We start from the raw sequence: 27,779 nt of genomic DNA, 5'->3' as shown, positions 1-27,779 counted from the left end.
GCCAAATTGGGGGGTATAATATAGTGTGTAAAAACAACTATCACTATATAGCAATATATTAAATACACCCCAACTTTAATAAATAGGCCATTTATATATAAATATTCAACCAACAAAGAAAAACAGCCAAAATCCAATAAAATATATTCCTTTATTAATAATATAATTAAAAACAGCAATTTCTAAGCAAGGTAAATGATGACAGGAGGGTCCCACAACACAGTCCAATAATAATTAAATATAGAAAGTGTAATTACATAAAATGGCCACCAGATGGCAGCAAGGGCTCAAAACAGGCGAACACACATGGAGAAACTGCCACAGAAATTATAAATAAATAAATATACATATATAAAGTGCAAATGCTATAGATTATACATAAAGTGCACAGCAATAGTAATAAAGTGTATAATAGTGATAAAGTGCACTATGATAAATAATACATACTATGGCAGACAATTCCATGTAGGATCACATGCAGAGGCACCAAACCAACCACCCGGGGTGAATCCAGAGTTGCTTAGTCAAAATGGACTACATAAAAGTACAATGTGCAAACAAATGTAAATACATTCAATCAAATGGATATACCTGAAGCCATATAGACCGTGTATAGGGAGCCTCCAACCCACCCTACACGTGTTTCGGCATACCTTCGTCAGGGAAATGTGTATTAAGACAGCTGGTATAGTCTCCTTTTAAACAATAGGCAGCCTATCAGCTGTTTAGGGCAGTCCCCACCGCAATCATTATAGGGCGCATGCGTGGGTAAGGAGAAGAGACCGCCACGTAACCGAAGACGTCATCCAGAGGCGGGGAGGATGACGCGAGCGGCAATCACCACGTGATATATCACGTGGCAAAACACTGATCACGTGATCCAACCCGCGTCAGATAAAGACGCGCACAGCCATGACGCGTTCCCACCCGATCCACGCATGCGCACAATTGCGGAGCACAGAGATATGAAAAAAGGGTAGATGGATAAAAAAAAGTGGCATATTATTACAGAAATATATTTATAAGCCCCGAAAAAACAATGAAATTACTGATAAAACATACAGATATACAGATCAATGATCAACATTAAATACATACCAAATAAATAAATATCATATTGAATAAATTAAACATATATAGGTGTACTAAAAAATGCAAAATATGTATAAAATAATATGTACACATATTAAACTATATTAATTTATGCAAAAGTGTATATAAATTGACACAAATATAGAAATATAGAAAATATGCACATAAATATACACATACATATGCATATACACTAGTGCATAAAAATACAACACGTGTAAAAATGGGAAAAAGTGTATACATATATGTGAAAATATAATAAAAATTATATATATATCTCTATCTCTATCTCTATATATAGATATATATATATATAGGATATATCCACATGTATGTATCAAAATAGTGAGATAATTTAAGTGAAAAATTGTAAAAAAAAAAAATCAAAAAACATAAAAACCTGTGCAAAAGTTACATATCAATATGAGTGAAAAGGTGATCAATCCAATATAATACACATAATATAACATCACGTAAAATCAGCATGTATAAAAAACATTCAATATATCCAAATTTTGTCTGTATATAAATAGATGTTAGTATCCATTGTTCGTCAGGGAAAAATCCAAAATGCTCCAAAATAAATAGATCCAATATGGAAAAAGCGGAATCCATCAATAAATAATAAACTACAATAAAATAAAAAATAATAAATGTTAGAAAAATACACAAATATAGAAAAGTAAATAAAAACATCCAAAAGACCATACCAAGTTAATCCACAAAAAACACTTTAATATATAGTTATACTAAAAAATAATTTAAAAAAATTAAAATTATTAAAAATAGCGATCAGGATAAAATTCTATTACCACAGAGGAGTATCAAAAAAATGTTTTTCTCTTATTGATTAGAATGCAAAAAGGGTCCAAAACTAATCGTCTCATTTAAACCCTTAGGGTGTATAGTATCCAATAACCATATCCACCGACATTCTTGTTGGGCAAGTCTCCTCATAACATTACCACCACGTATCCCCGTAATAATGTGATCTATACCCCTTACTTTGAACAACGAGGAATCCCCTTGGTGGCATTCCAAAAAATGTCGAGGAATTGTTTTTAAGGTACTGGTATCTAGAGCTGTATTAGCGGCATTAATATCACGGACATGCTCACGCACCCTGCCTTTTAGTTCCCTAGTTGTGAGGCCTACATAAATAAGTGGGCATGGGCATGTGGCGTAGTATGTTACAGCCCTAGTCGTACAAGTGATGCTATGAGTAATCTTATACTTCTTATTACCGGATGAATCAATAAAGTCCGTGGCAGTTTCCACATTCGGGCACGCCACACACTTGCCACATGGTTTACAACCCCATTTTGGTCCTGGTAAGGATGAAAAAGGCTTCTTGACTATTGGAACATAATGACTGGATGTAAGAAGGTCCCCAATATTACAACTCTTCCTTGCTGTTACACTCATTTGTGGCATAATATATTGCTTCACAATAGGGTCCGTCATGAGAATAGGCCAAAAGTTTTCAATACACTGTAAAAAAGTGTTTAAAAGAACCAAAGTCCTCAGTGGTTGATACCTTTTAATGGCTAACTGAAAAGATGGTGATAATTGCAAGCTTTCGAGACTACTCAGGTCTCTTCATCAGGCATGGTATAACACAAAATCTGAAGAGTCACATATTTATACACAACAGGACATAGAATAGTGCAGCAAAGAAAAAAAAAAACAAGTTACATGAAACATAACTATCACTATGGCAGGGGGGCAAGCTGTTGTGGCCATAAATATTGCTGCACTTCAGTGTGAAAGAGGACAATAAAACTTTCACACTGAACTGCAGCAATATTTATGGCAACAACAGCTTGCCCCCCTGCCATAGTGATAGTTCTGTTTCATGTAACTTGGTTTTTTTTTCTTTGCTGCACTATTCTATGTCCTGTTGTGTATAAATATGTGACTCTTCAGATTTTGTGTTATACCATGCCTGATGAAGAGACCTGAGTAATTTCGAAAGCTTGCTATCACCATCTTTTCAGTTAGCCATTAAAAGGTATCAACCACTGAGGACGTCGGTTCTTTTAAACAATTTTTTATCTATACTGGCTAACACGGTACAAAGATATATTTTACCTGTATCAATACACTGTTGCATTAAACGCCAATGTGAATGGTAATCCATGACTAGCCTAACAGGACCAGAATCACTCTGCTTTCTAGGATTATACAAGAGATCATGCCGATTAGAATTCTTAGCTCTCTTATATGCATGATCAATAATTCGTTGTTTATACCCACGTTCCTTAAACCTTTTTTAATCACCAGCCTGGGTTTCAAAATCCACATCACTAGAGCATATTCTTCTAATTCTTAAGAATTGTCCAGTGGGTATCCCCTTTTTTATGTGTGAAGGGTGTGAGGATCCAGCATGGAGAAAGGAATTCACTGATGTTTTCTTGCGGTATACATCTGTTTGCAGAAAATTCCTTCTGTCACGTTTGATAATGACATCTAAAAACTCAATATTAGTAGCACTATACTGAAATGTCAGATGAATATTAAGATTATTCTCATTAAGTGCCCGAATAAAACCTTCCAACTCAACAGATGACCCATTGCAAATGAAAAAAATGTCATCAATGAAGCGGGTCCAAAATATGACCCGCTCCATTGACACCAAGGATTCATCGGAAAACAGCTCTCTCTCCTACAGCCCCAGGAACAAATTTGCGTAGGCCGGCGTCAGGCATCATTATTTAAGCACCACCTGCCTGAGCCTGTTCCACCCTCATCCATGTTTGCTGGTCTGGCACTGTGAGGGCCAGTTCTGACATTGTGCTGGTGTTTGTGGTTCTGCCACACACACTGGCACCAGGACTGCCCTTTTACTCGCAGTTGTCAGTCCTTGCAGCATGGGAGCGGTTCAGACATGTATCATGTAGGTGGTGGTTCTTATATAGTCCTGCTCATTATATGACACCTTAAGGTACGATAATTTATAACAGTGTAGGGACCCCCCTATAGAAATTTGCCGTGACGGGGCAGGGGGGCTCAAATCATTGATCATTTGCAAAAAATCTCATTGAATTGTTACAGTAGCAATGAATTTGTGAATATTACACTTTTTATTTTCTCATTGTTGCATGCCATTCATGAGCAGTGCTGGCTCCCCTCCTCTTTTCGTGTCTGCTACATTAAGGATGATTCAGACCTACAGTACAGACCAAAAGTTTGGACACACCTCCTCATTCAAAGAGTTTTCTTTATTTTCATGACTAAAAATTGTAGATTCACATTGAAGGCATCACAACTATGAATTAAAACATGTGGAATGAAATACTTAAAAAAAAAAAAAAAGTGTGAAACAACTGAAAATATATCTTATATACTAGGTTCTTCAAAGTAGCCACCTTTTGCTTTCATTAATACTTTGCACACTCTTGGCATTCTCTTGATGAGCTTCAAGAGGTAGTCACCGGAAATGGTTTTCCAACAGTCTTGAAGGAGTTCCCAGAGATGCTTAGCACTTGTTGGCCCTTTTGCCTTCACTCTGCGGTCCAGCTCACCCCAAACCATCTCGATTGGGTTCAGGTCTGGTGACTGGAGACCAGGTCATCTGACGTAGCACCCCATCACTCTCCTTCTTAGTCAAATAGCCCTTACACAGCCTTGAGGCGTGTTTGGGGTTAAGGTCCTGTTGAAAAATAAATTATGGTCCAACTAAACGCAAACCGGATGGAATAGCACACCGCTACTAGATGCTGTGATAGGCATGCTGGTTCTGCATGCCTTCAATTTTAAATAAATTCCCAACAGTGTCAGCAGCAAAGCACCATCACACCTCCTCCTCCATATGTGACGCCCTGGACCCCAGGAGTCACAGGTCACTACACAAACACCTTACACCCCCTTCCCTGTACAGGTCACACCAGTCAAACATTAAACCCTTGTTGCCACCCTCCAGGGTTGATGTCCACACCAGGTGGGGCGGAGCCAGGCAGTTGGCTCCACCCACCGAGGAGTTCACAGGCTGGAGGCGGGAAAACACAGTAGCCAGTCCAGTGGTGGTCAAGGAGTCCAGTTCTGGGCAGGAGTGAGTGAGGAGTGAAAACTGTTTGTGTCTGGGTCACACCCCAGGCACTTCCAGCAAGGTCGGCAGACAGTGGTGGCAGCCTGCAGGAGTTGGCGAAGGTCAGCGGAACCATAGGACCGGGATCGGGCGGTACCGAACAGGGGAGCCGATTGATGCCAAGCACAAGGCAGGGTACTCAGACCCCGACTAGGCTTAAAGCCAACCTCTAGTCAAATTCTCTGATTGCGGTCTGGACCTCAGGGATTCATTCCCAACCAAGTACCGATTGAAAGCAACAGCCCAACCGTTCCGGATAAGTGCCACCGCCAAGGGCCAGAGATCCAAAGGACCAGCATCTGCGGGCAAAGGGGCTCCTCCGGCACGTATACGTCAGGGAGCGGACTACCGGTGCCCAGGCATTGGAGTCAACATACAAAACACAGGTGCAGGGAAACGACAGCCACCATCAACCCATCCAGGGAAAACACCGCAGCCGGCTGCGGGCCCCGTCCATCCAGCCGTTTGGTTTACCAGAAACTCTGTCCATCTGTGTGAGTGCACCAGTGCCATCCGCACCGCGCTGCGCCGCACCGCAACCCTGCGAACCCCATCCTATGGGAACCCAGTCACCGGGCCCCAGGACCAACAGCCCCTACCCACGGAGGGGTCAACACCTAGCTGCTCCCCGCCATCGCTCCCCGGAACCCAGTCACCAGCAGCGGTGGTGCCCACCATCACCACAACCCGTGGGTGGCGTCACGAACTCTATCCATCCCAGAGCAAATCCAATTCCTCCCCTTTTCACTCGTGGGTGAGGAGCGCTGCTCGAGCCCCGGGTCCGGCCCACTCGAGCCACTGAGGAGAAGGCACCGGACCCGAGCGCGATCTCCCAGAGCAGCCCCCGCGACGGGGAACTGGCCCCCGCCCTCGACACATGCATCATGGTGGGAACCAGGCATGTAGAGTCCATCCGTTCACCTTTTCTACAAACACACGGTGGTTGGATCCAAAGATCTCAAATTTGGACTCATCAGACCAAAGTACAGATTTCCACTGGTCTACTGTCCATTCCTTGTGTTCTTTAGCCCAAACAAGTCTCTTCTGCTTGTTGTCTGCCCTTAGCAGTGGTTTCCTAGCAGCTATTTTACCATGAAGGCCTGCTGCACAAAGTCTCCTCTTAATAGTTGTTCTAGAGAGGAGACTGTGTCCAAACTTTTGGTCTGTACTAATATATATATATATATATATATATATATATATATATATATATATATATATATATATATATATATATATATATATATATATATATATATATATATATATACACATATATACACACACACACACACACACACACACACACAGAGAGAGAGAGTAAGAACCCATCCGATCCAAATAGGCAAAGAAATAAAACCATAAATGTCCATAAATTACAAAACTTGAGACGTCAGAAGTGGCAAAGTGAAAAAGTATTTTACACACTGACATTTAGGCTATGTGCCCACGCTGCGGATTTTGCGCGGATTTTGCCGCGGATTTTCCGAAAATCTGCAGCAGCGGCACTTCCAAGCCATTTCAATGGCATTTTGGAAACGCTGTGTCCATGCTGCGGATTTTTCCGCGGCGGATTTGCCGCGGATTTTGATCCGGAAAAATCTGCAGCATGTCAATTATTGTTGCGGATTTTGGTGCGGATTTTGGGTATAGAATGGGGAAAAAAAAAAAAAAATCCGCATCAAAATCCGCGGTAAAAATAAGGTGCGGATTTGCAGCGAAAGTCGCAGATTTTCATGCAGAAAAATCCGCAGGTACATTCTACCGTGGACACATAGCCTTAATGCTTCATACGAAAGCCTTTGTGTTAACAGCTTCAAGTTGCCTCCCATATGGAGAAACTAGGGGCATACATTGCTCAGGTGTGATTTGGCCCATTCTCCTGCACAAAAACTGTTCAAAGTCTGAAGGTCATGTGGGCTCCTATGAACTATGAGCTTTAGTTTGTTCTATAAATTTTCGATTGGATTCAGGTCCAGTCATTGGCTGTGCAATTGTAGCAGCTTTTTTTTTCTTTTCCTTTGAAAAAAAAATTGAGAGTTTCATGTCTGTGTTTTTGGAATCATTGTCTTGAAATATCCACCCTTGTTTTACCTTCATCATCCTGGTAGATGGCAGCAGATTCTTATCAAGAATGTGTCGCTACATTTGTCAATTCATCCTTCCTTGAACTATTTGAAGTTTGCCAGTGCCATATGCTAAAGAACAGCCCCACATCATAATGTTCCCACCTTCAGACTTCACTGTTGGTATGGTGTTTTGGGGTGATATGCAGTGCCTTTTGGCCTCCAAACAGTGTGTATTATGGCATCCAAAGAGTTCAATTCTCCCTTGACAGGCTAGTCTAAATATTGTTGAGCAAACTTTAAGGCTGTGTGCTCATGTTGTGTTTTTATTTTAATGCATTTGTTAGTGCAGATTTGTCACAAAACTTGAAGGGAATCCTGATGCCAGCAATATCAATGAGAATCTTCAAGTGTCATACACACACTGCTAATTTGTAGCTTGCAGGTTTGGTACAAAAAAAAACCCCAAAACTGTAGCATGTGAATTCTTTCAGCATTTTTACAGCGTTTGATCACCCACTGACTTCAATGAAGACATTAAAAAAAAAAAAACAACACTATAAAAACGTGGATTTGCTGCATTTTTGTACAGTTTTTTCCATGGTTTTTAGACATATAAAAAAGCAAAAAAGAAAATATCATTACTTACAGCAAGATGGAATTGCAGCTGTATATTGCTCAGGCCAAAAGACTACTACTACTCCAGCAGGATACAGCTAAACCCCCACTAGGTGGAGGCAACACAGGTGCAGGTGGAGCCATTCACACTCACTTCCAAATATGGAGGAGGTGATGGCTGGATGGTAAAACTGCACACTGGTGGCTTGCATAGAGCACTGTTCACACTAGCAGACGCACAGTCACAAACCCGCAGCCTATTAGGTGACGCCCATACTATTAGATCAGGCGGGCTGCCAAGCCGTACCCCCACTGCGCGCTACGTAGGGACAGAAACTCTGATAGCAAGGCCTAACAAAAAGGGGCCTGGCTGTATCCTGTGCAAAAACGTTTGAGGTTTTTGCTTGGCTTGGCAGCCCGCCTGATCTAATAGTATGGGCGTCACCTAATAGGCTGCGGGTTTGTGACTGTGCGTCTGCTAGTGTGAACAGTGCTCTATGCAAGCCACCAGTGTGCAGTTTTACCATCCAGCCATCACCTCCTCCATATTTGGAAGGGAGTGTGAATGGCTCCACCTGCACCTGTGTTGCCTCCACCTAGTGGGGGTTTAGCTGTATCCTGCTGGAGTAGTAGTAGTCTTTTGGCCTGAGCAATATACAGCTGCAATTCCATCTTGCTGTAAGTAATGGTTTTTAGACAGCAGCGAATGCTATAGATATGGATAATAAAAACCTATTTGGCCTCCGTTTCAATATGAGTGTCAAATTGCCCCTGGGCGTCCCCGGGGCACATTCCTGTGGTAACTTTTGTCCTGCACTGGTTACAGTTGTATTAAACATATTATAATGGTTGTGTGGTTATTACTTGATTATGCACCTTGGTCTGCTCATTTGTTTGCACTGGCTAAGTTCTCCCTTTGTGAGACTCCAATACTTTCACACTTAAGAGCAATTATTCACACACACACCCTGTTGACTTTCTTTTCGCTTTATATTGCTATTATATTGCGTTAAATATTATTTATACAACCACTGTGATGGTGTGATTCAGAAAATAATGATTTTTACATTGTGCCCTGGGTCTGTTTTTGGCATGCTACACATTCACCCATTTTCCATTTTTAAATGGATTTAATATGTATAAGCCATTAAATTGATGTACAAATAAAGGAATTTTACATCAATCGTTGGAGAAGTGAGTATCTTTATCTGTCAGATCTACAATTAATAGATGGAGAGAGTGGACCGTTTTTGATGCATGAATGAATGAATGAATGAATGAATGAATGAATGAATGAATTAAAAAAAAAAATCAAAGTGGAGTTCCCCCACCCTTTTTCTGATTACTAGCAAAGGTAAAGCAGACAGCTGCAGGCTGATATTATCAGGGTGAGAAGGTCCATGGTTATTGGGCCCTTCCCAGCCTAAAAATGCCAACTCGCAGGTGCCCCAGAAGTGGCACATCACAATAGAAGTGCCAATTCTGGCGCTTCGCCTCAGCTCTTTCCGATTGCAATCGAGGTAATGTTAGTGGGGGTTGATGTCAGCTGTGTAGTGTCAGCTGTCATCAAGCCCTGGTGTTAGTAATTGAGAGCTGTCTATTAGACCAGTGATTCCGATGTAGTCCACAAATGGAAATCTAAAAGACCTAAGAGAGAAATTAAAGCAAGACCCTGTCACTCATTCACAAATTTATTAGAAAGCAAAGTTCCATGCTTCCATGTAGTCTAGTGTTCCCACAATATTTCTCTAATTACCTGGATCAAAGGTAATGAAACCTGAGAATGAGGCGCCATAGGCTTTGAGCAGCAGCCAGTCCCAGCTCATGCTACGCATCAGGAGACCCAGGACACTGATTATGTCAGGAATATCAACGCTCATCACAGTGATTAACGGTGATGATCCTGATGTCACCGGTCATCAGTGTCCTGGATCTCATGGTATGTTGCTTAACCTGGATTAGCTGCTGCTCAAAGCGCATGGAGCCTTGTTCTGCGGCTCCAGGTAATCTGTGGTAATCTGAGGTCCCAGGCCTTTGATCCACGTAATCAAGCAAAGTCGTGGGAACCGCTGGACTAGGTCAGAGCAGGCAACTTTGCTTGCTAATAAATTGATAAAGGAGGGATAGTGTCTTATTTATGTTTCTCTTTTATGTATCCTTCCCTGGACCATTTCGGACCTGCATGGATTTTTTTTTTTTAAATAAAATGGTGAACCAGGGAAAGTGTAGGGGGAAGTGTATTTAAAAAAAAAAAAAAAAAAAAAAAAAGTATATATGTGTGTGTTTATTTTCACTTACTGGGTTAGTACTGGGGATGTCTCAGACACCTCTCGTTTACTAACACCAGGGCTTGGTACCAGCTAACACTACACAGCTGACACCATCCAAAACTACCATCAACCCAAATGCCACCACACAAGGGCAATAAGAAAAAGCTGAGGCAAAGCGTCAGAATTGGCCCTGAGCAGGGCAGATCAAAATATTGTAGTGCGCCTGCGGAGGACCGCAGTGCCGGATAGCGTGCATGACGTAGGATGCGTCATGCACCCAGGTTTCAGAAGAATGAGTACAAAGATGGCCAAAAGAGGCGGCGCCAGACACAGAGAATAGAGACATCCATCCAACCGGTCTGCACCGCACCGCCCGTTAGGTATTATAAAGTGACTTTTACATTCTATACAGCAGCCTGATCTCTTATATACAGACTATTAGAATGCTGAATATAAGAGCGTGGTGGTGGCCACAGCTTATAGTTACTAAATCCGGTGACAAGTTCCCTTTAAAATGTAACGTTCCCATAAACTACACCATAGAGACACAAAAGACAGCATAAAAATTGCTGTCCGCTCCAGCTGCATTCTGACCTTCAAAAAGGTGTGAAAAATTCCTTTTAATAATTACTGTAACATGAAACCTGGATTATTTTGTCTCCATTATAAAAAAATACTGTATATTAAAAGATAATATTTACAGATATATGTTCATACTCAGGAAAGACCTTGGGCAAACACTTGGATCCTGCAAGGGTCACATCTGCATACGTAACGCCACTACAGGCTGGCACTATTAAAGGGAGTCTGTGTCTGCTTATTAACAGCTCAAAAACATTGAGTGAAGGTGAAATATATAGAAAATATTCCCATTCCATACCTTATGAAGCAGCTCTGCCAGCTCTACACACAGAGCAATAACATCCCGACTAGCGGAGTAGTCATTCAGGCGTGTGAACAGATACCTGGAGATAGAATACACAATGTAATTATACACAAAGTATACAATAACACACTGTGCAGAATTATTGGACTAGTGAGGATTTTGACCATATCATTTTTATACACATTTTCCAACTTTAAGCTGAATATAGTTGAATGCCAATTGCATGAAGCGGATCCGGTGATGTGTATTTGTGTAATGAGGGAGAATATGGCCTAAGGATATATACACCCTTTATACAAAATGGGCCAAAGAGCTGTAACTGACTCGAAAAAGTTCAAAATTGTCAAAAGTCTTAAAGGATGCAGCAGTCTTGACATTGCTATGATATTGAAGCGTGATTACAGATCCTTAAAAAGGTGGATCAGAAAAAGCAACACACATTAAAAGGGTTGTCAGATCCAAATCCACAACTCTTCATCAATTGTGCACTGGCAGGATTCTCCAGTGTCAGAGCCGAAAACGGAGGTCACATGGCCGCGACTACGCGATCTGCAAGAATCCAACTAGATGGGCGCAGCCTCACTAAATGCAAGCGTATTGAGTGAGGCTGCACTCATATAGTCAGATTCTGGCCGGGAGTATACATCGCATACTTGGAATCACTAACCGTGGTTCCCGACACTGACACCGGAGAATCCTCACAGCAACTGCCGACTTGTGGATTTGGATGGGAAAATCCCTTTAAACTGCTAAACATTTGGGAAAAATCAAACTAAGTTACCAGGAACCCATTATCCTCCAGTGCGGTCATATTCCAAAACTGCGTAGTAGGAGGCAGCACTTAAAGGGATATGCAAATGTAGCGCCCCTAACTATATCAGAGAACTGCATCCTGTCCTCCAGAGTGCAGGACCCAACCCCCGTTGTTACAGGTTCCCAATAACCAGTGTCACCCCATCAGCATTACAAATCCCAACCACACCTCACATCAAACCTGTCAGACACACCAGTGGGTTGGTCAAGCTGGAGTAGGGCCACCCACCTAGGGGTCAGGCAGACTGGTGGGAGAGAGGAAGGCAGTTGAGTGAGAGCCCTCAAAGAGTGAGGAGCTGGGAGTAGTAGCTCCCAGGGAGCGAGACCAAGGTTGGGTCGCAGACTGTGGAGCGGGACCACAGGAGTCGGGGACCGGTAGCAGGGACATTGGAAAGGGGTGTGACGGACATAGTCTTGGAGGACTATCGGCATCAGAACCCCAAAAGAACTTACCGGTACAGAGCACGGCGGAGTACAGGACCCTAGGTCAGGGGCAGGTTCCGCCGCCCTGATAATTAACCTGGGAGGGAGAGTATCTTCACAAACTTCCCTAAGAGCTCAGAGATTGAAGGCATCAGCATAACGCGGGGAATAGGGTTCTCCATAAAAGGCAACCCAACTGAAATCCCAAGTGCCAGCCATCAAGAGCACAGCTGCCCTACACACAGGTAGCGGGGCCCCAACAGCTTCATGCCAAGGGGCCACTAAAATTGTGCACGAAGGCAGAGTCCGGACTATCAAGTGACACCGGTGGGAGCGGACACCTGGACGGGCTCCCTGTAGTGACTGTGATGCACAGAGACTTCGGTTTATCTCCAGTGTGAGTGTCTCCTTTATAATCCTCATCCTGCACCACGACTACCCACAGTGAGTACTCTGTTCCCCTGCACCCTGCGCTCCCCAGTATCCACCAAAAACCCCAGAGCCCAGGGCCTTCCCTACTTGTGGAGGGACTGACACCTTGCTGCCCCAACACCATCTGCCCCGGTACTCCTTCCAGCAGTGGCGGTACTCCCATTACCGCAACCCGCAGGTGGCATCAAAAACTTCTCCCCTGTAAATAATCCCCCTTTCAAGGATCGGAGTGTTAGCCGAGCCCGGGTCCGGACCCTTCGAGGCAGCACCACCCCGAATCAGAGCACCCCGGTCTGCGCCGGGGCAGTACACGAACATGATTTTTCTTACAATCCAAGACACCCATGGCGGTTAAGACCCACCTGGAGCTTCATCAGAACAGGATGAACTGTGTCTGCAGGAAGGATTGTGGTGAGAGCGCTGGACTAATGTAATGGCGACTCTATTCGGAATTGGCGCCAATTCAGACATGTGACCAGGATGGGCAGCAGTTTGAGTTATATCATGGACACCATTTCATCTCATCCATGGAGAGTTCCTTTAAACGATTAAAAAAATAATGACCTGGTCCCTTCCTCACCTGACCTAAACCCTATTGAGAACTTTTGGGCCCTTCTTAAATGAGATATTTACGATGAAGGGAAACAGTCACCCATTTGTACAGAGTTTGGGAGGCCTTGATTGGCGCCTTTTAAATGTCAGAAATGTATTTTTGTACATTAAGTTGCATAATAATTCTGCACAGTAATAATTGGCCAATAATTCTACACACATTCTCCTAAGATAAATCTTCATTATTACTTTCTTAAATATTCAGGTTTATTAACCGTTTTGTTATGTCTGACAGCACTGTAGTTCTATAATAAAATGATTCATCAACCATGCATACTGCCAAATTATTGTGCACAGAGTATATATCAAGTGAAGTGATAGTCTCCATACGACACTGCTGTTTTGCTTTCTTCCCCATCACCACATTTTGAAAAATATAACCTTTTAGTTTTCCTATTTACGGTATATCAAAGTGAGTACACCCCTCACATTTGTGAATATTTCATTATAACTTATGGGATAACACTGAAGATAGGACACTTTGATACAATGTAAAGTAGTCAGTGTACAGCTTGTATAACAGTGTAAATTTGGGGTGCCCTCTAAATAACCAACACAGCCATTAATGTAAAAACCACTAGCAACAAAAGTGATTACACCCCTAAGTGAAAATGGCCACATTGTGCCCAAAGTGTAAATATTTTATGTGGCCACAATTATTTTCAAGCACTTCACTCTCTTGGGCATGGAGTTACTAGAGCTTCACAGGAGCCGCTGGAATCCTCTTCTGTCCTCCATGACGACATCATGGAGCTGGTGGATGTTAGGGACCTTGTGCTCCTCCACCTTCCATTTGAGGATGCCCCACAGATGCTCAATAGGGTTTAAGTCTGAGGACATGATGGCCAGTCCAGCCCCGCTACCCTCAATTACTTTAGCAAGGCACTGGTCATCTTGGAGAATTGTTTGGGGTCATTATGTTGGAATAGTGCCCTAGGGCCCAGTTTCTGAAGGGAGGGGGGGATCAGGCTCTGCTTCAGTGTGTCACAGTACATGTTGGCATTTATGGTTCCCTCAATGAACTATCGATCCCCATAGCCAGCAGCCCCCCAAACCATGACACTCTCACCACCATGCTTGACTGTAGGAAGACACACTCCCCATTCACACAGATCTTGTAACACTAATGAGTCACATGACACCAGGGAGGAAACATGGTCAATTGGGCACAATTTGGCCATTTTCTTTTAGGGGTGTGCTCACATTTGTTGCCAGGGTTTAAGCATTAATGGCTGTGTTGAGTTATTCAGAGGACACAGCATATTTACACTGTTATACAAGCTGTATACTACTTTACATTGTATCAAAGTGTCAGATCTTCAGTGTTGTCCCATGAAAAGATATACACAATATTTAGAAAACAGAGGTGTAATCACTTGATATACTGTAGATAACCATATTATTTGATTTTGGCTAGAGGTGCATTTTTTTTTTTTTAATAATCAGGTCTAGTGATGGGCGAATAGTATCTATTCAAGTTCAGATAATAGTTACTGAATTCAGAGTCTATTCCAGTATTCTTCACGACAAAAAAGAAAATGCTCAGGTTCCCCACTGACTTACATTAGGTTCATTATTCGTGACGAATACCGCCATAGTAGTTAGGGATTAGTTACGAATAATCCAAACATGAATAGTGACTATTCGCCCATTACTTCCCTTTTGGGATATATAATTTGATAATACACAATAATTTTTAATGGGAAAATTGATTAAGAGCACTTCTGCCGTTGCTTAGTAAAGGGGTTCTCCAGTCTAAAGAGCCAAGTCTGCAATGTCTGTGGATGCAGAAGTGCGAGAGTAAGATGCACACAGCGTCATGATACCTCTACATTCCCTGTGCCATTGGGCAGTCATGTATACGATTCATATAGCTGCGGTCACATGCCAACTAGTCGTATTTGGCATCTCACAATTTTCTTCTACTGAGAGAAGCTCAATAACACAAGTTGGCATGTGAGCATAAGCATGCAAACATATTTGTTATCATGTTCAGTAAGAAATTAATAAAATAATTTGAACTGTTCCTTAAATTCTAAGTTTATTCCTAGAGGTTTTACATTTACCACTAAAATTTATATAATGAAAAAAAAAAAAACCTTAATTTGGTATGGCTGTAACCACACTGACCTACAGAATCATTTGTGGGTAGAGATGAGCGAGTACCGTAATATTCGTATTTGCGATACTCGTACGGAGTACTTTGTAACACTCGCATATTCGTTTCGAATAGCGAGTACAATGCAAGTCAATGGGAAATGTGAGTCATTTCTACTGGAGTCCAGCAGCAAATTACTCGCATTTCCCATTGACTTGCATTGTACTCACTATTTGAAACAAATACGTTAGTATTACAAAGTACTCGTTACGAGTAAAGCAAATACGAATATTAGAAAAACTCGCTTATCTCTACTTGAGGGTTATTCTTACAGCAAAATGAATACTGTAAAATCAAAATGTAAACAATGGCACAATTGTGTTTTTTCACCATTACATTATATGGTAAAATTAATATGGCATTTCCCAGCCCACATTCAGCAATATCAGCATTTCTTCCTGTTTATTGCGATCAGCAGGAAGTTTGGAAATGTTACTATAAGCACTATTTGCACTGGGGGTGAGTAATGCTGATTGTAACTACGGTATGTACACAAATGTGGCAATATGAAACGTGTGCTTTGGAGCCTCAATTCAATGTTGGTTTCTAGAATACGCAGGAAATAAGAATTATTCTTACCGTTAATTCGGTTTCTAGGACCTTCCACGACAGCATAGGAGGTTGTCTCTCCACGCCCTAATTGGGACAGGAAGCACAGAGAGGTTAAAAGGACCCTCCCACCTCCCATAGCCAGTGTCTTACAAAGAACCCATAGCATATGAGAAGTACAAACACATCCAGGAACATCGAGGATAAGGGAGGGAATTACGTGCTGTCGTGGAAGGTCCTAGAAACCGAATTAACGGTAAGAATAATTCTTATTTCTCTAGTCCCTTCCACGACAGCATAGGAGGAATACCAACGAATTGATACCTAGGGGGGGGGACCACATCCTGCAGGACCTTCCTGCCAAAAGCCAAATCCCTGTTGGAATCCAGATCCAAACGATAATGCTTTGTGAAAGTATGGAGGGAAGACCACGTAGCCGCCTTGCAGATCTGCTCAGGAGAAGCCCCTGCCCGTTCAGCCCAGGAGACAGAGGTAGCCCTGGTGGAGTGCGCCGTAAATCCAGTAGGCGGAGACCGATGCTGAGCGAGGTAGGCGTCTCTAATAGCCCGCACAATCCAGTTGGCGACGGTACTTTTAGCCACCTTCTTGCCCTTATTTCGACCAAAGGGCTGTATGAATAGGTTATGATCAATACGCCAAGGTGCAGTAATAGCTAGGTAGTGCAACACCGTCCGACGAACGTCCAAAGAATGGAACACTTCCTCCCCCGGAGTCCTAGGATGCTGACAGAAGGAAGGCAGGACGATGGACTGAGAACGGTGAAAATCCGAAACCACTTTGGGAAGGAAGGAAGGATTCAGCTGGAAAACAAATGCTGTCATCTCTGACGGTCAGGTAAGGCTCCCGAATAGACAATGCTTGAAGTTCCCCGACTCTCCGAGCGGACGTAATAGCCACGAGAAAGGCAGTCTTGTGAGAGAGAGAACGGATGCTACAGGAGGACAGAGGCTCAAAGGGTGACTGAGATAGTCCGGTAAGTACCACATTGAGATCCCAGCGAGGTGTCAGGACCCTCTGACGCGGACAGAGTCTACTAGCGGACACGAAGAAACGGCGGATCCAGCGATGATCTGCCAGAGCCATGTCAAAGACTGCACTGAGTGCTGAGACCTGCACCTTCAGGGTGCTGGGCCGAAGGCCTAAGTCCAATCCACTCTGGAGGAAGTCGAGAATCTGCGCAATGTTAGGCCGGAGCGGGTCAGGAGGCCGGGAACCACACCAGGAGGAAAATCTCATCCAGATTTTATTGTAAATACTATTAGTCCCCGGTTTACGGTTGCTCTGTAGAGTAGCCACGACCTTGTCAGAAAGTCCTTGGGCCTTCAGTGCCCGGGCCTCAGAAGCCAGGCAGCCAACTAGAGTTTCTGGGGGTCCGGATGGAATATCGGACCCTGAGACAGTGGGGTCCGAACCCAGGAGGACCGGTCCGTCGATCCCGAGAGTCAGGATCAGGCTGTACCAACTCTGCCCTGGCCACAGAGGAGCTACCAGGATAGTTGCGGCTCCGTCGCCTCTGATCTTCCTCAGGGTTCGTGCTAGAAGAGGAATTGGGGGGGGGAAGGCGTAGGCGAGGCAAAAGGACCAAGTGTGGCAGAAGGCATCCACCCCCAACGCATTGTCCCGAGGGTTCAGGGAGAAAAATGTTGCGACCTTGCGATTTCTTGCTGAAGCAAAGAGGTCCACCTCTGGAGTACCCCATCTTGCCACCAGAGAGCAGAACACCGCTTGGTCCAGACTCCACTCCCCTGGGTGAACATCCCGACGACTCAGGAAATCTGCCTGAAGGTTTAGGGATCCCTTTAGATGGACTGCAGAAAGGGATAGCAGGGACCGTTCTGCCCAGTGGAAGATCCGGGAGGACACAGACTTCAGGGCGCCCAATCGTGTACTGCCCTGACGGCGGAGATGTGCTACCGTGGTGACATTGTCTGAGTAGACCAGGACGTGAGTGTCCCGGACGAGATCCTGAGCCGCAAGGAGGGCTTCCCTGACTGCCCTGAGCTCCCGGTAGTTGGAGGATTGGGAGCTGACATAAGGACTCCAGACCCCCTGAAATGGGGAGTTTGCCACCATAGCACCCCATCCCCGCAGGCTGGCATCGGTTGTTAGTGTAACCAGGGGCGTCTGAGTCCAGGCAACCCCCACCTTTAGGTTGTTGGGATGCAGCCACCAGAGAAGGGATGAGGAGACGGTCCCTGAGAGGCGAAACAGTTTGTTCAGGGAGGACGGGAGTCTGGCCCAATGCGCCAGGATATGATCCTGTAGACAACGAGAGTGGGCCTGAGCCCACATGACTGAGGGAATGCAGGACGTCATAGAACCTAGAGCCGACATAGCTGCTCGAAGGGTCGGGCGAGCCTGTCGGCGAAGCTTTGATATTTTGGTTAGCAGGGTCAACCGGTGGCTCCCCGGGAGAAAGGATACCTGTCTGTCGGAGTCCAGCAGCACCCCGAGAAACTGCAAAGTGGAGGAGGGTTGCAACTGTGATTTCTTGAGATTGGGGATCCAGCCCAAGGAACGAAGAATGCTTAAGGACTTCTCCACATGGCTCCGGAGGATCTGAGCGGAGGGAGCCACGAGAAGAAAGTCGTCCAAATATGGAACCAGACAGATACCTTGCAATCGTATGAAGGCGAACCACCTCTGCCATGATCTTTGAAAAGATCCTTGGAGCCGAGGAGATCCCGAAGGGAAGTACGTTGAATTGGAAATGAAGCACCTCCACCCCGTGCAGAACCGCAAACTTGAGGTATTGCCTGTGACACGGATGGATGGGTACATGGAAGTAGGCGTCTTTCAGGTCTATTGAGGCCATCTGGTGGTGCAGACCTATCAGTGGGATAGCCGATCTCACAGACTCCATCTTGAAACGCCGGTATCTGACCTGCCGGTTGAGACGCCTCAGATTGATGATAATCCGGACATCGCCAGACGGCTTTTTGACAAGGAAGAGACGGGAGTAGTGGCCTACTCCTCCTTCTGACTCGGGACTGGGGAAACGACCCCCGAATGCATTAGCTCCTGAATCTTCGAGTACAGGAGGGCCTGTGAACCCTGCGCCAGAGCCGTGACTCGGAGGCCTGGTAGAGGGGGGGGGAGATGAATTCTATTAATAGACCCTCTGAGACGATCTTCAGGACCCATTGGCAGGAGGTGATGGACCGCCACTGGGGAAGAAGAGCCGAGAGTCGTCCCCCTACCCGATCCGAGTCATGGTTTGTCTTGCTGAGGACGTTGTTGATGGGAAGGGATGAGAATGTTTCTCCCTCTTCCCTTAGGGTAGCTCCACCGGCCCGACTTCCCTTTCCCCCTGGGCTGGGAGGACTGAGGCATCGAGGGGCGAAAGGACCGCTTCCTGGAGGGCTTAGGATCCGGCAAGGCCTTACAATCATTCGCCTTGTCCAGAATGTCATCCAGGGCAGGCCCAAACACCAAATCCCCTTTAAACGGAAGGGAGCAAAGTCTCATTTTAGAGGTGGAGTCTCCACTCCATGCCTTAAGCCAGAGGGCACGTCTGGCAGAGTTAGACAAGACCGAGGTCCTGGCAGCCAGGCGGACAGACTCCACCGAGGTATCCGCCAAAAAACTGGTAGCTTTCCTAAGTAAGGGAAGGGATTCTAGCAACTCCTCCCGAGGGGTACCCTGGGAAATATGAGCCTCCAACTGGTCGAGCCACCTAAGTAGGGACCGGGAGACACAAGTGGAGGCAATATTGGCCTGAATGGTAGAAGACAAGGCCTCCCAGGATCGCTTCATGAGGCCCTCGACCTTCCTATCCATCGGATCTCTAAGCTGGGAAGTATCTTCAAAGGGGAGCGCCGTTTGTTTAGCAACCCTGGCCACCTGCACATCCACTTTGGGAACCTCCCAATGCAACCCAGAAGCCTACAGGGAAAATCGGCGCCTGGGGTCACCCCGGAAACGCTTCTCAGGAAATTCCCATTCCTGAGAGACAATATCCAGAATATTGGCATGAACAGGAAACCCTAATTGTTTGACGGTTTTCAGTCCAGCGAACATTTCATCCTGGACCGAGGGAAAAACCTGCACTTCCTCTAACCCCATAGTGCTCCTAACCGCCCCAATAAGATCCCCCAAATCTTCTGAGGGGAAAAGGAAGGACTGGGCAGACCTCCCGGAGGAAGAACCCTCGTCGGGACCCTCCGAGGCGGAATCAGCATCCTCATGATCAGACGGGGCTGACTGGAGTTTCCTTTTCTTTGGGGTAGAAGGGCCAGGAGCAGGGAGGGAGGCTAGTGAGGCCTGAATCTCCTGTTTCATCATGGACCGAAGCTCGTCTACCAGGGACGGTTGTTCAGCCCTAACAATCTGGTCCGTACACTGTTGGCAAAGCTTCTTATCCCAAACTGCAGGGAGCTTTTTTATACAGACTGGACACTTTTTAATCTTTTCAGTCTTTTCATAGCGGTCAGGCTTGGCAGGCTTATCAGATTTCTCAGACTTCTCTAATGTGTCACCTTTGTCAGATTTTTTAGCAGGCTTGTCCTCCTGGAAAACACAGACCAGGAGGAGCCATAAACACCAGCCTGAGACTATGCATAAGGGACCACCCCCCTCCTTACTTACTGCGGCATGGGGAACACTGGGCTCTGCAGACGCAGGGGAAGACATGTCAGTGAGCACAGTAGAATTCCTTACCATGATTCTGAAGTCTTCAGGGCGGCCTTTATGCAGAAAGGCCTGCCCTCCCCAGTGATAGGGAACGTTCCCCGCCTCCCGTATCAGGTCCCTGACAGGCCGTGGAAGCGACGGCGAGTCCGTCACGCTGCCTCCGTGACCGGAAGTGCCCGGACCGGAAGGTCGCGAGACCGGAAGTCCCGCCCGCGGCAGCACTTCCGGGTCGTACTGCAGCGTGCACACAGGAGGCGGTCGGCGGCTCAGGGAGGACGCCGGCCGGGGAGCTACACAGCCCGCATCACCCCAGAGGAGATCCGGAGGGCTGGAGCAGCGGTCCCTCACAGCGTGAGGGAACAGTATGGGAGGAGCGGCGAAGGCCCGTCCGATACTGCCCGGCTAAGGTAGGGGAAAAAAAAAAAAAATAGATATATATATATATATATATATATATATATATATAATTGCCTTATTCTGTCTGTCTGTCTGTCTGTCTGTCTGTCTCCAAAATTGTGTCCGTACGGTGACACAAAGCTGATTGGCCGCTGGGCTCACCATGGCTCCTCCCCCCGCACGCATTGGCCGCTCGCCTCGCCTCGGCTCGTCCCCCCGCACGGATTGGCCGCTCGCCTCGCCTCGGGTCCGCCCCCCCGCACGGATTGGCCGCGACTCAGACACACACTCAGACGCACACTCAGACGCACACGCACGATGGGGAGTGCTCAGCATGGGGGATGGAGCACGATGGGGAATGCACAGCATGGGGGATGGCGCACGATGGGGAATGCACAGCATGGGGGATGGAGCACAATGGGGAGTGGGGATTGAGCACGATGGGGGGTGCGCAGCATGGGGGATGGAGCAAGATGGGGGGTGGACCACGATGGGGGGTGCACACCTCCCCCCAAAACACACACACACACTGCCACACACGCACTGCACAATACACCACACACACACTGGGAACCACAAACACCGCCCTACACAGACACCCACACAACGCCGCAGACACACAACACCCAAACACCGCGGCACACACAAATATACGCACATACCGCACAACACACACATTGCACAAAACATACCTCCCCCAAAACACACACACACATACACAAACCGCGCAACACACATACACACAACGATACAGACACACAGCGCTCCACAAATAACGACACACAACGCAACACACAAACAACACCGCTCTCACCCCCCGCTACACCCAGACAACGCCCAGAACATGTACAGCCCCTACACAAACACTTGGTAACTACACAAAACAATATCATATATATATATATATATATATATATATATATATATATATATATATATATATATATATATATATATATATATATATATACACACACACACACACTGCAGTCCGCCGGCCACCACAGCATAGGAGAAAAACAAAACCTCTCCATGCCCCATGGGGACAGGAAAGACACTGGCTATGGGAGGTGGGAAGGTCCTTTTAACCTCTCTGTGTTTCCTCCTCCTATGCTGTTGTGGAAGGGACTAGAGAAATCTACAGTACATCAGCGTATTAACCCCTTCACAGCAGATGACGTAAGGCTATGTGCGCACTAGGCGTTTTTGCCGCGTTTTTAGCGGCGTTTTTTACCGCGTTTTTGTGCTGAAAACGCAGTGACATTGCTTCCCCAGCAATGTCAATGGGTTTTCATAAGTGCTGTCCCCACACAGCGTTTTTTTTTAGCTGCGTTTTTGTGGTGACCACAAAAACGCAGCATGTCAATTATTTCTGCGTTTTTCACTGCGTTTTTCACTCATTGAATTCAATGAGATGTTAAAAACGCAATGAAAAACGCATATAGCCGCGTTTCTATGACTAAAAACGCAGCTATACACGCAAGGGGTGGGCACTACAGTGACGTGTACAGGAAGAGGATTCCTTCTGTTGGTAAACACAGAAGCATGAATCCTCCCGGTACCGTCACCGCTGCGTCCACCTCCCGTCCTGTGCATGTCAGCTCCGTGCGGCGCCATGTCTGGGCGGGAGGTGGAGGCAGCGGCGAAAACCAAAGTGAACAGTAGAAAAATAAAAAAATGTCATATATACTCACCTGTCTGCAGGGTCCGGTGCAATGCCCGCTCCCATCTCCTCCCGGTCCCGCCGCTCTGGCTGTGTGCAGTCTCCCCGGCCGGCAGGACCTTGCTTGCAGGACCTGGCGAGGGATCACCTGATGCAGTCACCTGACGCATCAGCTGATCGTAGTCTCGCCGGCTTTTTCCTGCCCGGCCGGCTATCAGCTGATCCTGCCGTCAGGGGACTTCATCAGCTGGATCAGCTGATTACCGGCAGCTGCTGCAGCGATCGGACGGGATCATACTCCTGTCCAATCGATCGCTCCAGGAGCTGCCGGTCATCAGCAGAGCACATAAGTGAGTATTATTATTTTTTTTTTCTACTGATGCATCAGCTGATTGTATAACCGGCTTTTATACAATCAGCTGATGTGTGATGTGATTCAGGCTTTTGAACCTGACACATCATCTGATCGCTTTGCCTTCCAGCAAACCGATCAGATGATATTGGATCCAGATTGGACGGCGCGGGACCCTGACCCAGGATTACTGCAGAGGGGGGTTAATTTCAATAAAGATGGAGTCACTAATTGTGTTGTGTTTTATTTCTAATAAAAATATTTTTCTGTGTGTTGTGTTTTTTTTTTATCATTACTAGAAATTCATGGTGGCCATGTCTAATATTGGCGTGACACCATGAATTTCGGGCTTAGGGCTAGCTGATAATATACAGCTAGCCCTAACTCCATTATTACCTAGCTAGCCACCCGGCATCAGGGCAGCTAGAAGAGTTGGATACAGCGCCAGAAGATGGCGCTTCTATGAAAGCGCCATTTTCTGGGGTGGCTGCGGACTGCAATTCGCAGTGGGGGTGCCCAGAAAGCATGGGCACCCTGCACTGTGGATTCCAATCCCCAGCTGCCTAGTTGTACCCGGCTGGACTCAAAAATTAGGCGAAGCCCACGTCATTTTTTTTTTTAATTATTTCATGAAATAATTAAAAAAAAAGGGCTTCTCTATATTTTTGGTTCCCAGCCGGGTACAAATAGGCAGCTGGGGGTTGGGGGCAGCCCGTATCTGCCTGCTGTACCCGGCTAGCATAGAAAAATATGGCGAAGCCCATGTCATTTTTTTTTCTTTTTGGGCAAAAAACTGCATACAGTCCTGGATGGAGGCTGCTGAGCCTTGTAGTTCTGCAGCTGCTGCCTGCTCTCCTGCATACACTAGTGAATGGAGGATGCTGAGACTTGTAGTTCTGCAGCTGCTGTCTGCTCTCCTGCATACACTAGTGAATGGAGGATGCTGAGACTTGTAGTCCTGCAGCTGCTGTCTGCTCTCCTGCATTCACTAGTGAATGGAGGATGCTGAGACTTGTAGTCCTGCAGCTGCTGTCTGCTCTCCTGCATACACTAGTGAATGGAGGATGCTGAGACTTGTAGTCCTGCAGCTGCTGTCTGCTCTCCTGCATACACTAGTGAATGGAGGATGCTGAGACTTGTAGTTCTGCAGCTGCTGTCTGCTCTCCTGCATACACTAGTGAATGGAGGATGCTGAGACTTGTAGTTCTGCAGCTGCTGTCTGCTCTCCTGCATACAATGAACATTTTGAAGAAGGAAATGACATCAGACCTTTTTTTTTTTTTTTTCATTAACAATCTTTAATGGCATTGTGCACTGATTAAAAACGCAGTGAGCAAAAACGCAGCAAAAAACGCACCAAATCGCAGCAAAAACGCATGCGTTTTTGCCGCGTTTTTTTAGCCGCGGGTGCGTTTTTTAGACAAAAACGCACATAAAAACGCAGCATGAAAAAAACGCCTAGTGCGCACATAGCCTAACTGTACGGTATCTGGAGAGAGGGGAGCTTGCTCAGATTAACAGAGGCGACTAAACTGCAGCTATCACTGATAACTGCCACTGATTTGATCTGGAATGACTCAAATCTACAATTCATTCTATAATACACGAGCCCTCACAAAGCTAAAGTAGATATTTTTGAAGAAAGGAAACAAACAGGCAGGAATGGGTGAAAAATATTCCCTTACATGTGTTTTCTTAACCTACGTCTGCCCTGGCCAACTCCAGCAGCAGTGTACTAGGCTCTGTCCTAGGTGTTGGCTGTATCATACAGCCAGGACCCACAATTAATGCTAGGAGAGAGGAAAGTCCAGCGCAGTCCAATATATCCAGTTAAAAATCACATTTATTTGGTAAATCCATTAAAAATAGGAATACAAAGCGGTCAGCAGGATAATACAGGGATATTGTACAGACCCCACAGAGATTGTGATTTTTAATTGGATATATTGGACTGCGCTGGACTTTCCTCGCTCCTGATCGTTTATCTGGCAGCCTAGCCCTCCGTGCGCGGGTCCTAACAGACAGCGGATTACAGCAACTCGGTGAGCTGAATTTCTCTCTCTTTTTTCCACAATTAATGCTAGTGGCATCGCTCCTGTCCCGCAGTGCTACTGTGTTGTAGGAGTTGGGCAGCTAATTGAACACGGCCATTGCCAAACCAAGAAATTAAAAACAAAAAAACATTTCAGAAGCAACGGAATAGAATAAAAAGCAGCAGTGTGTATACATAGCCTGTATATGGCTGCAGTACTTTGTGTATAGATGAAAAGGAACAGTTTATTTGAATATAAGGCTATGTTCAGATGAACGGAGTTTCGCTCCAGACCTGCAATCAATGTACTATGGTAGCACCGGGCAGTAAGGAGTTGTTAAACTGTCAGGGTCCCGTCAGCACCCGATAATGTAGGACAGTCCATACTGCCCTGCATTGGCTATGGATGACAAAATCTAGCTGTGCCTGAAATTTCTAGTGCTGAGATAATCTGTGCAGGAATGCAGCCGAGCATTACAATCTGGCAGGTTACCACGGTGACCTCTGGGATGCCAAACTCTCCGGACTCCGGTAACCAATCTGGTAAATTAGCAGGAGTAAAGCCTGCTTTACACGTTACGATTAAGCATACGATATCATATGCGATTTGCAACGCCCCCATCGTACGTGCAGCACGTTCAATTTGTTGAACGTGCCGCACATACGATTAACCCCCGTCACACATACTTACCTTCCATACGACCTCGATGTGGGCGGCGAACGTCCACTTCCTGGAGTGGGAGGGACGTTTGCTGCAGGCGGCCAATAGAAGCGGAGGGGCGGAGCTGCGCGGGACGTAAACATCCCGCCCACCTCCTTCCTTCCGCATTGTGGGCCGGGAGCCGCAAGAGGCAGGTGAGATCTGTTCATCGTTCCCAGGGTGTCACACACTGCAATGTGCGCTACCCCGGGTACGATGAACAACCTGACGTTCAATTCGTCAGGAATGAACGACGTGCATGCGATGAACGGTTTTTCATTCAATCGAAATTGCACGTCGCTGTCACACGCTACAACATACCTTACGATGCCGGATGTGCATCACTTAAGACGTGACCCCGCCGACACATCGTAAGATATCTTGTAGCGTGTAAAGCGGGCTTTACTAATGAAGCAAAAAAGATTCTATAACACATCAGTATGATAGAGCACAATGGGGGACTAACAACAGGGAGGAAAAGATGGCAGACACTGGCATATGACAGGTCGATGCTTTTATTCTAGATGACTTTTTTTTTTTTTTAGTTTTATGCCACTCTCACCAGCAACCCAAAATTAGAAGGGGGTTGTACGAGTAGTGGACAACCGCTTTATAACTGGTAGATGAAAAGCCAGCCCCCTCCCCAGAAATAGAAGATCAGGTTGATTTTATGGGCATGGTTTTTCCTTTCTGCTTAGCATATGGATTGTTTTAGGCCACGCATAACATTGATTTCATTTCTATAGCACCAACATATTCTGCAGAACCTTACAAATATTTTAGATAATAATATCACATTAGGTCCTCATTATATATATAGTGTAGTATGGTATCACTGAGTGACCTCTTAAAGCGCAGGTATATGGGAAGTAATGTATAAAATCCTCCACAGTTCTGTGCCATGGCTTTCTAATCAGCGGTAGCCAAGGACCACGGCAGAGCAGGGAGAGCAGTGCGGAGCCAGTGCAGCCCCCTCATTCTTAGGATTCCTCACCCCCCAAATACCTGTTAAGCCAGGAGAAGAGGCCTCGTGCTGCAGAGACGATGTCTATGATACAAGCCAGCTGCTTCTGGGTGGGAGACAGAGCCAGGGCCTGGGACAGTGAAGAAGCCTTCCTGAGGAGGAGGATGTGCGAGGACAAGGACTGCGAGACTCCATACAGCTTGTCAGTGAGGGACCTCAGCGTCTCACTGTGCAGCTCATAGTGCTAGAAAAGAAAGAAACAACTACAGTCATGGCCAAAAGTTTTGAGAATGCTACAAATATTAATTTTTACAAAGTCTACTGCTTAAGTTTTTCTAATGGCAATTTGCATATACTCCAGAATGTCAAAGAGTGATCAGCTTAACAGCAAAACATCAGGGACAATGCCTTTTCCAGCATGATGGAGCACCTTGCCATAAAGCAAAGGTGATCACTAAATGGCTCATGGAACAAAACAGAGATTTTGGGTCCATGGCCTGGAAACTCCCCAGATCTTAATCCCATTGAGAACTTGTGGGCAATCATCAAGAGACGGGTGGACAAACAAAACCAACAAATTCTGGCAAAATGCAAGCATTGCTTATGCAAGAATGGACAGCTATCAGTCAGGATTTGGTCCAGAAGTTGATTGAGAGCATGCGAGGGAGAATTGCAGAGGTACTGAAGAAGAAGGGTCAACACTGCAAATATTGACTTGCTGCATTAACTCATTCTAACTGTCAATATAACCTTTTGGTACTCATAATATGATTGCAATTATATTTCTGTATGTGATGTAAACATCAGACAAACACAAATAAACACCAGAGGGCAACAGATCATGTGAAAATATAATTTTGGTGTCATTCTCAAAACTTTTGGCCATGACTGTAGATAGAAAGGGGAAATAAGACTATCAGTGTGCATAGGCACCAGCAATGAATAATACACACCAGAGTCTATACTCATTGTGTGCACCACAGCGTCCGAGTGGATAGAAGCACCTGCCGTCA

The 27,779-nt window shown here is 45.6% G+C and overlaps 1 protein-coding gene across 5 annotated transcripts in view; it reads right to left on the bottom strand.

Annotated features, from left to right (window-relative positions):
• Window positions 1–1,418: 1,418 nt before the first annotated feature.
• LOC142289858 (connector enhancer of kinase suppressor of ras 1-like) overlaps window positions 1,419–27,779 on the bottom strand; it is a 62,701-nt gene continuing 36,340 nt past the window's right edge. For 3 of the 5 annotated variants that reach the window (XM_075333801.1, XM_075333800.1, XM_075333802.1), the window contains 3 exons: window positions 26,808–27,010; window positions 11,014–11,098; window positions 1,419–1,721 (listed from right to left, as the gene is read on the bottom strand). In XM_075333801.1, coding sequence (XP_075189916.1) covers window positions 1,707–1,721; window positions 11,014–11,098; window positions 26,808–27,010 — 303 coding nt within the window. In that variant the 3' untranslated portion in view covers window positions 1,419–1,706. Of the gene's footprint in view, window positions 1,722–11,012; window positions 11,099–16,036; window positions 16,094–26,807; window positions 27,011–27,779 lie in introns of those variants that run through there. The other 2 variants (XM_075333803.1, XR_012750177.1) reach the window with 2 other exon arrangements.

This window comes from Anomaloglossus baeobatrachus, chromosome 2 (genome assembly GCF_048569485.1).
Source record: "Anomaloglossus baeobatrachus isolate aAnoBae1 chromosome 2, aAnoBae1.hap1, whole genome shotgun sequence".
NCBI classification, from domain to species: domain Eukaryota; kingdom Metazoa; phylum Chordata; class Amphibia; order Anura; family Aromobatidae; genus Anomaloglossus; species Anomaloglossus baeobatrachus.
The sequence above is the reverse complement of the archived record's forward strand: the minus strand, read 5'-3'. Positions and strand labels throughout refer to the sequence as shown.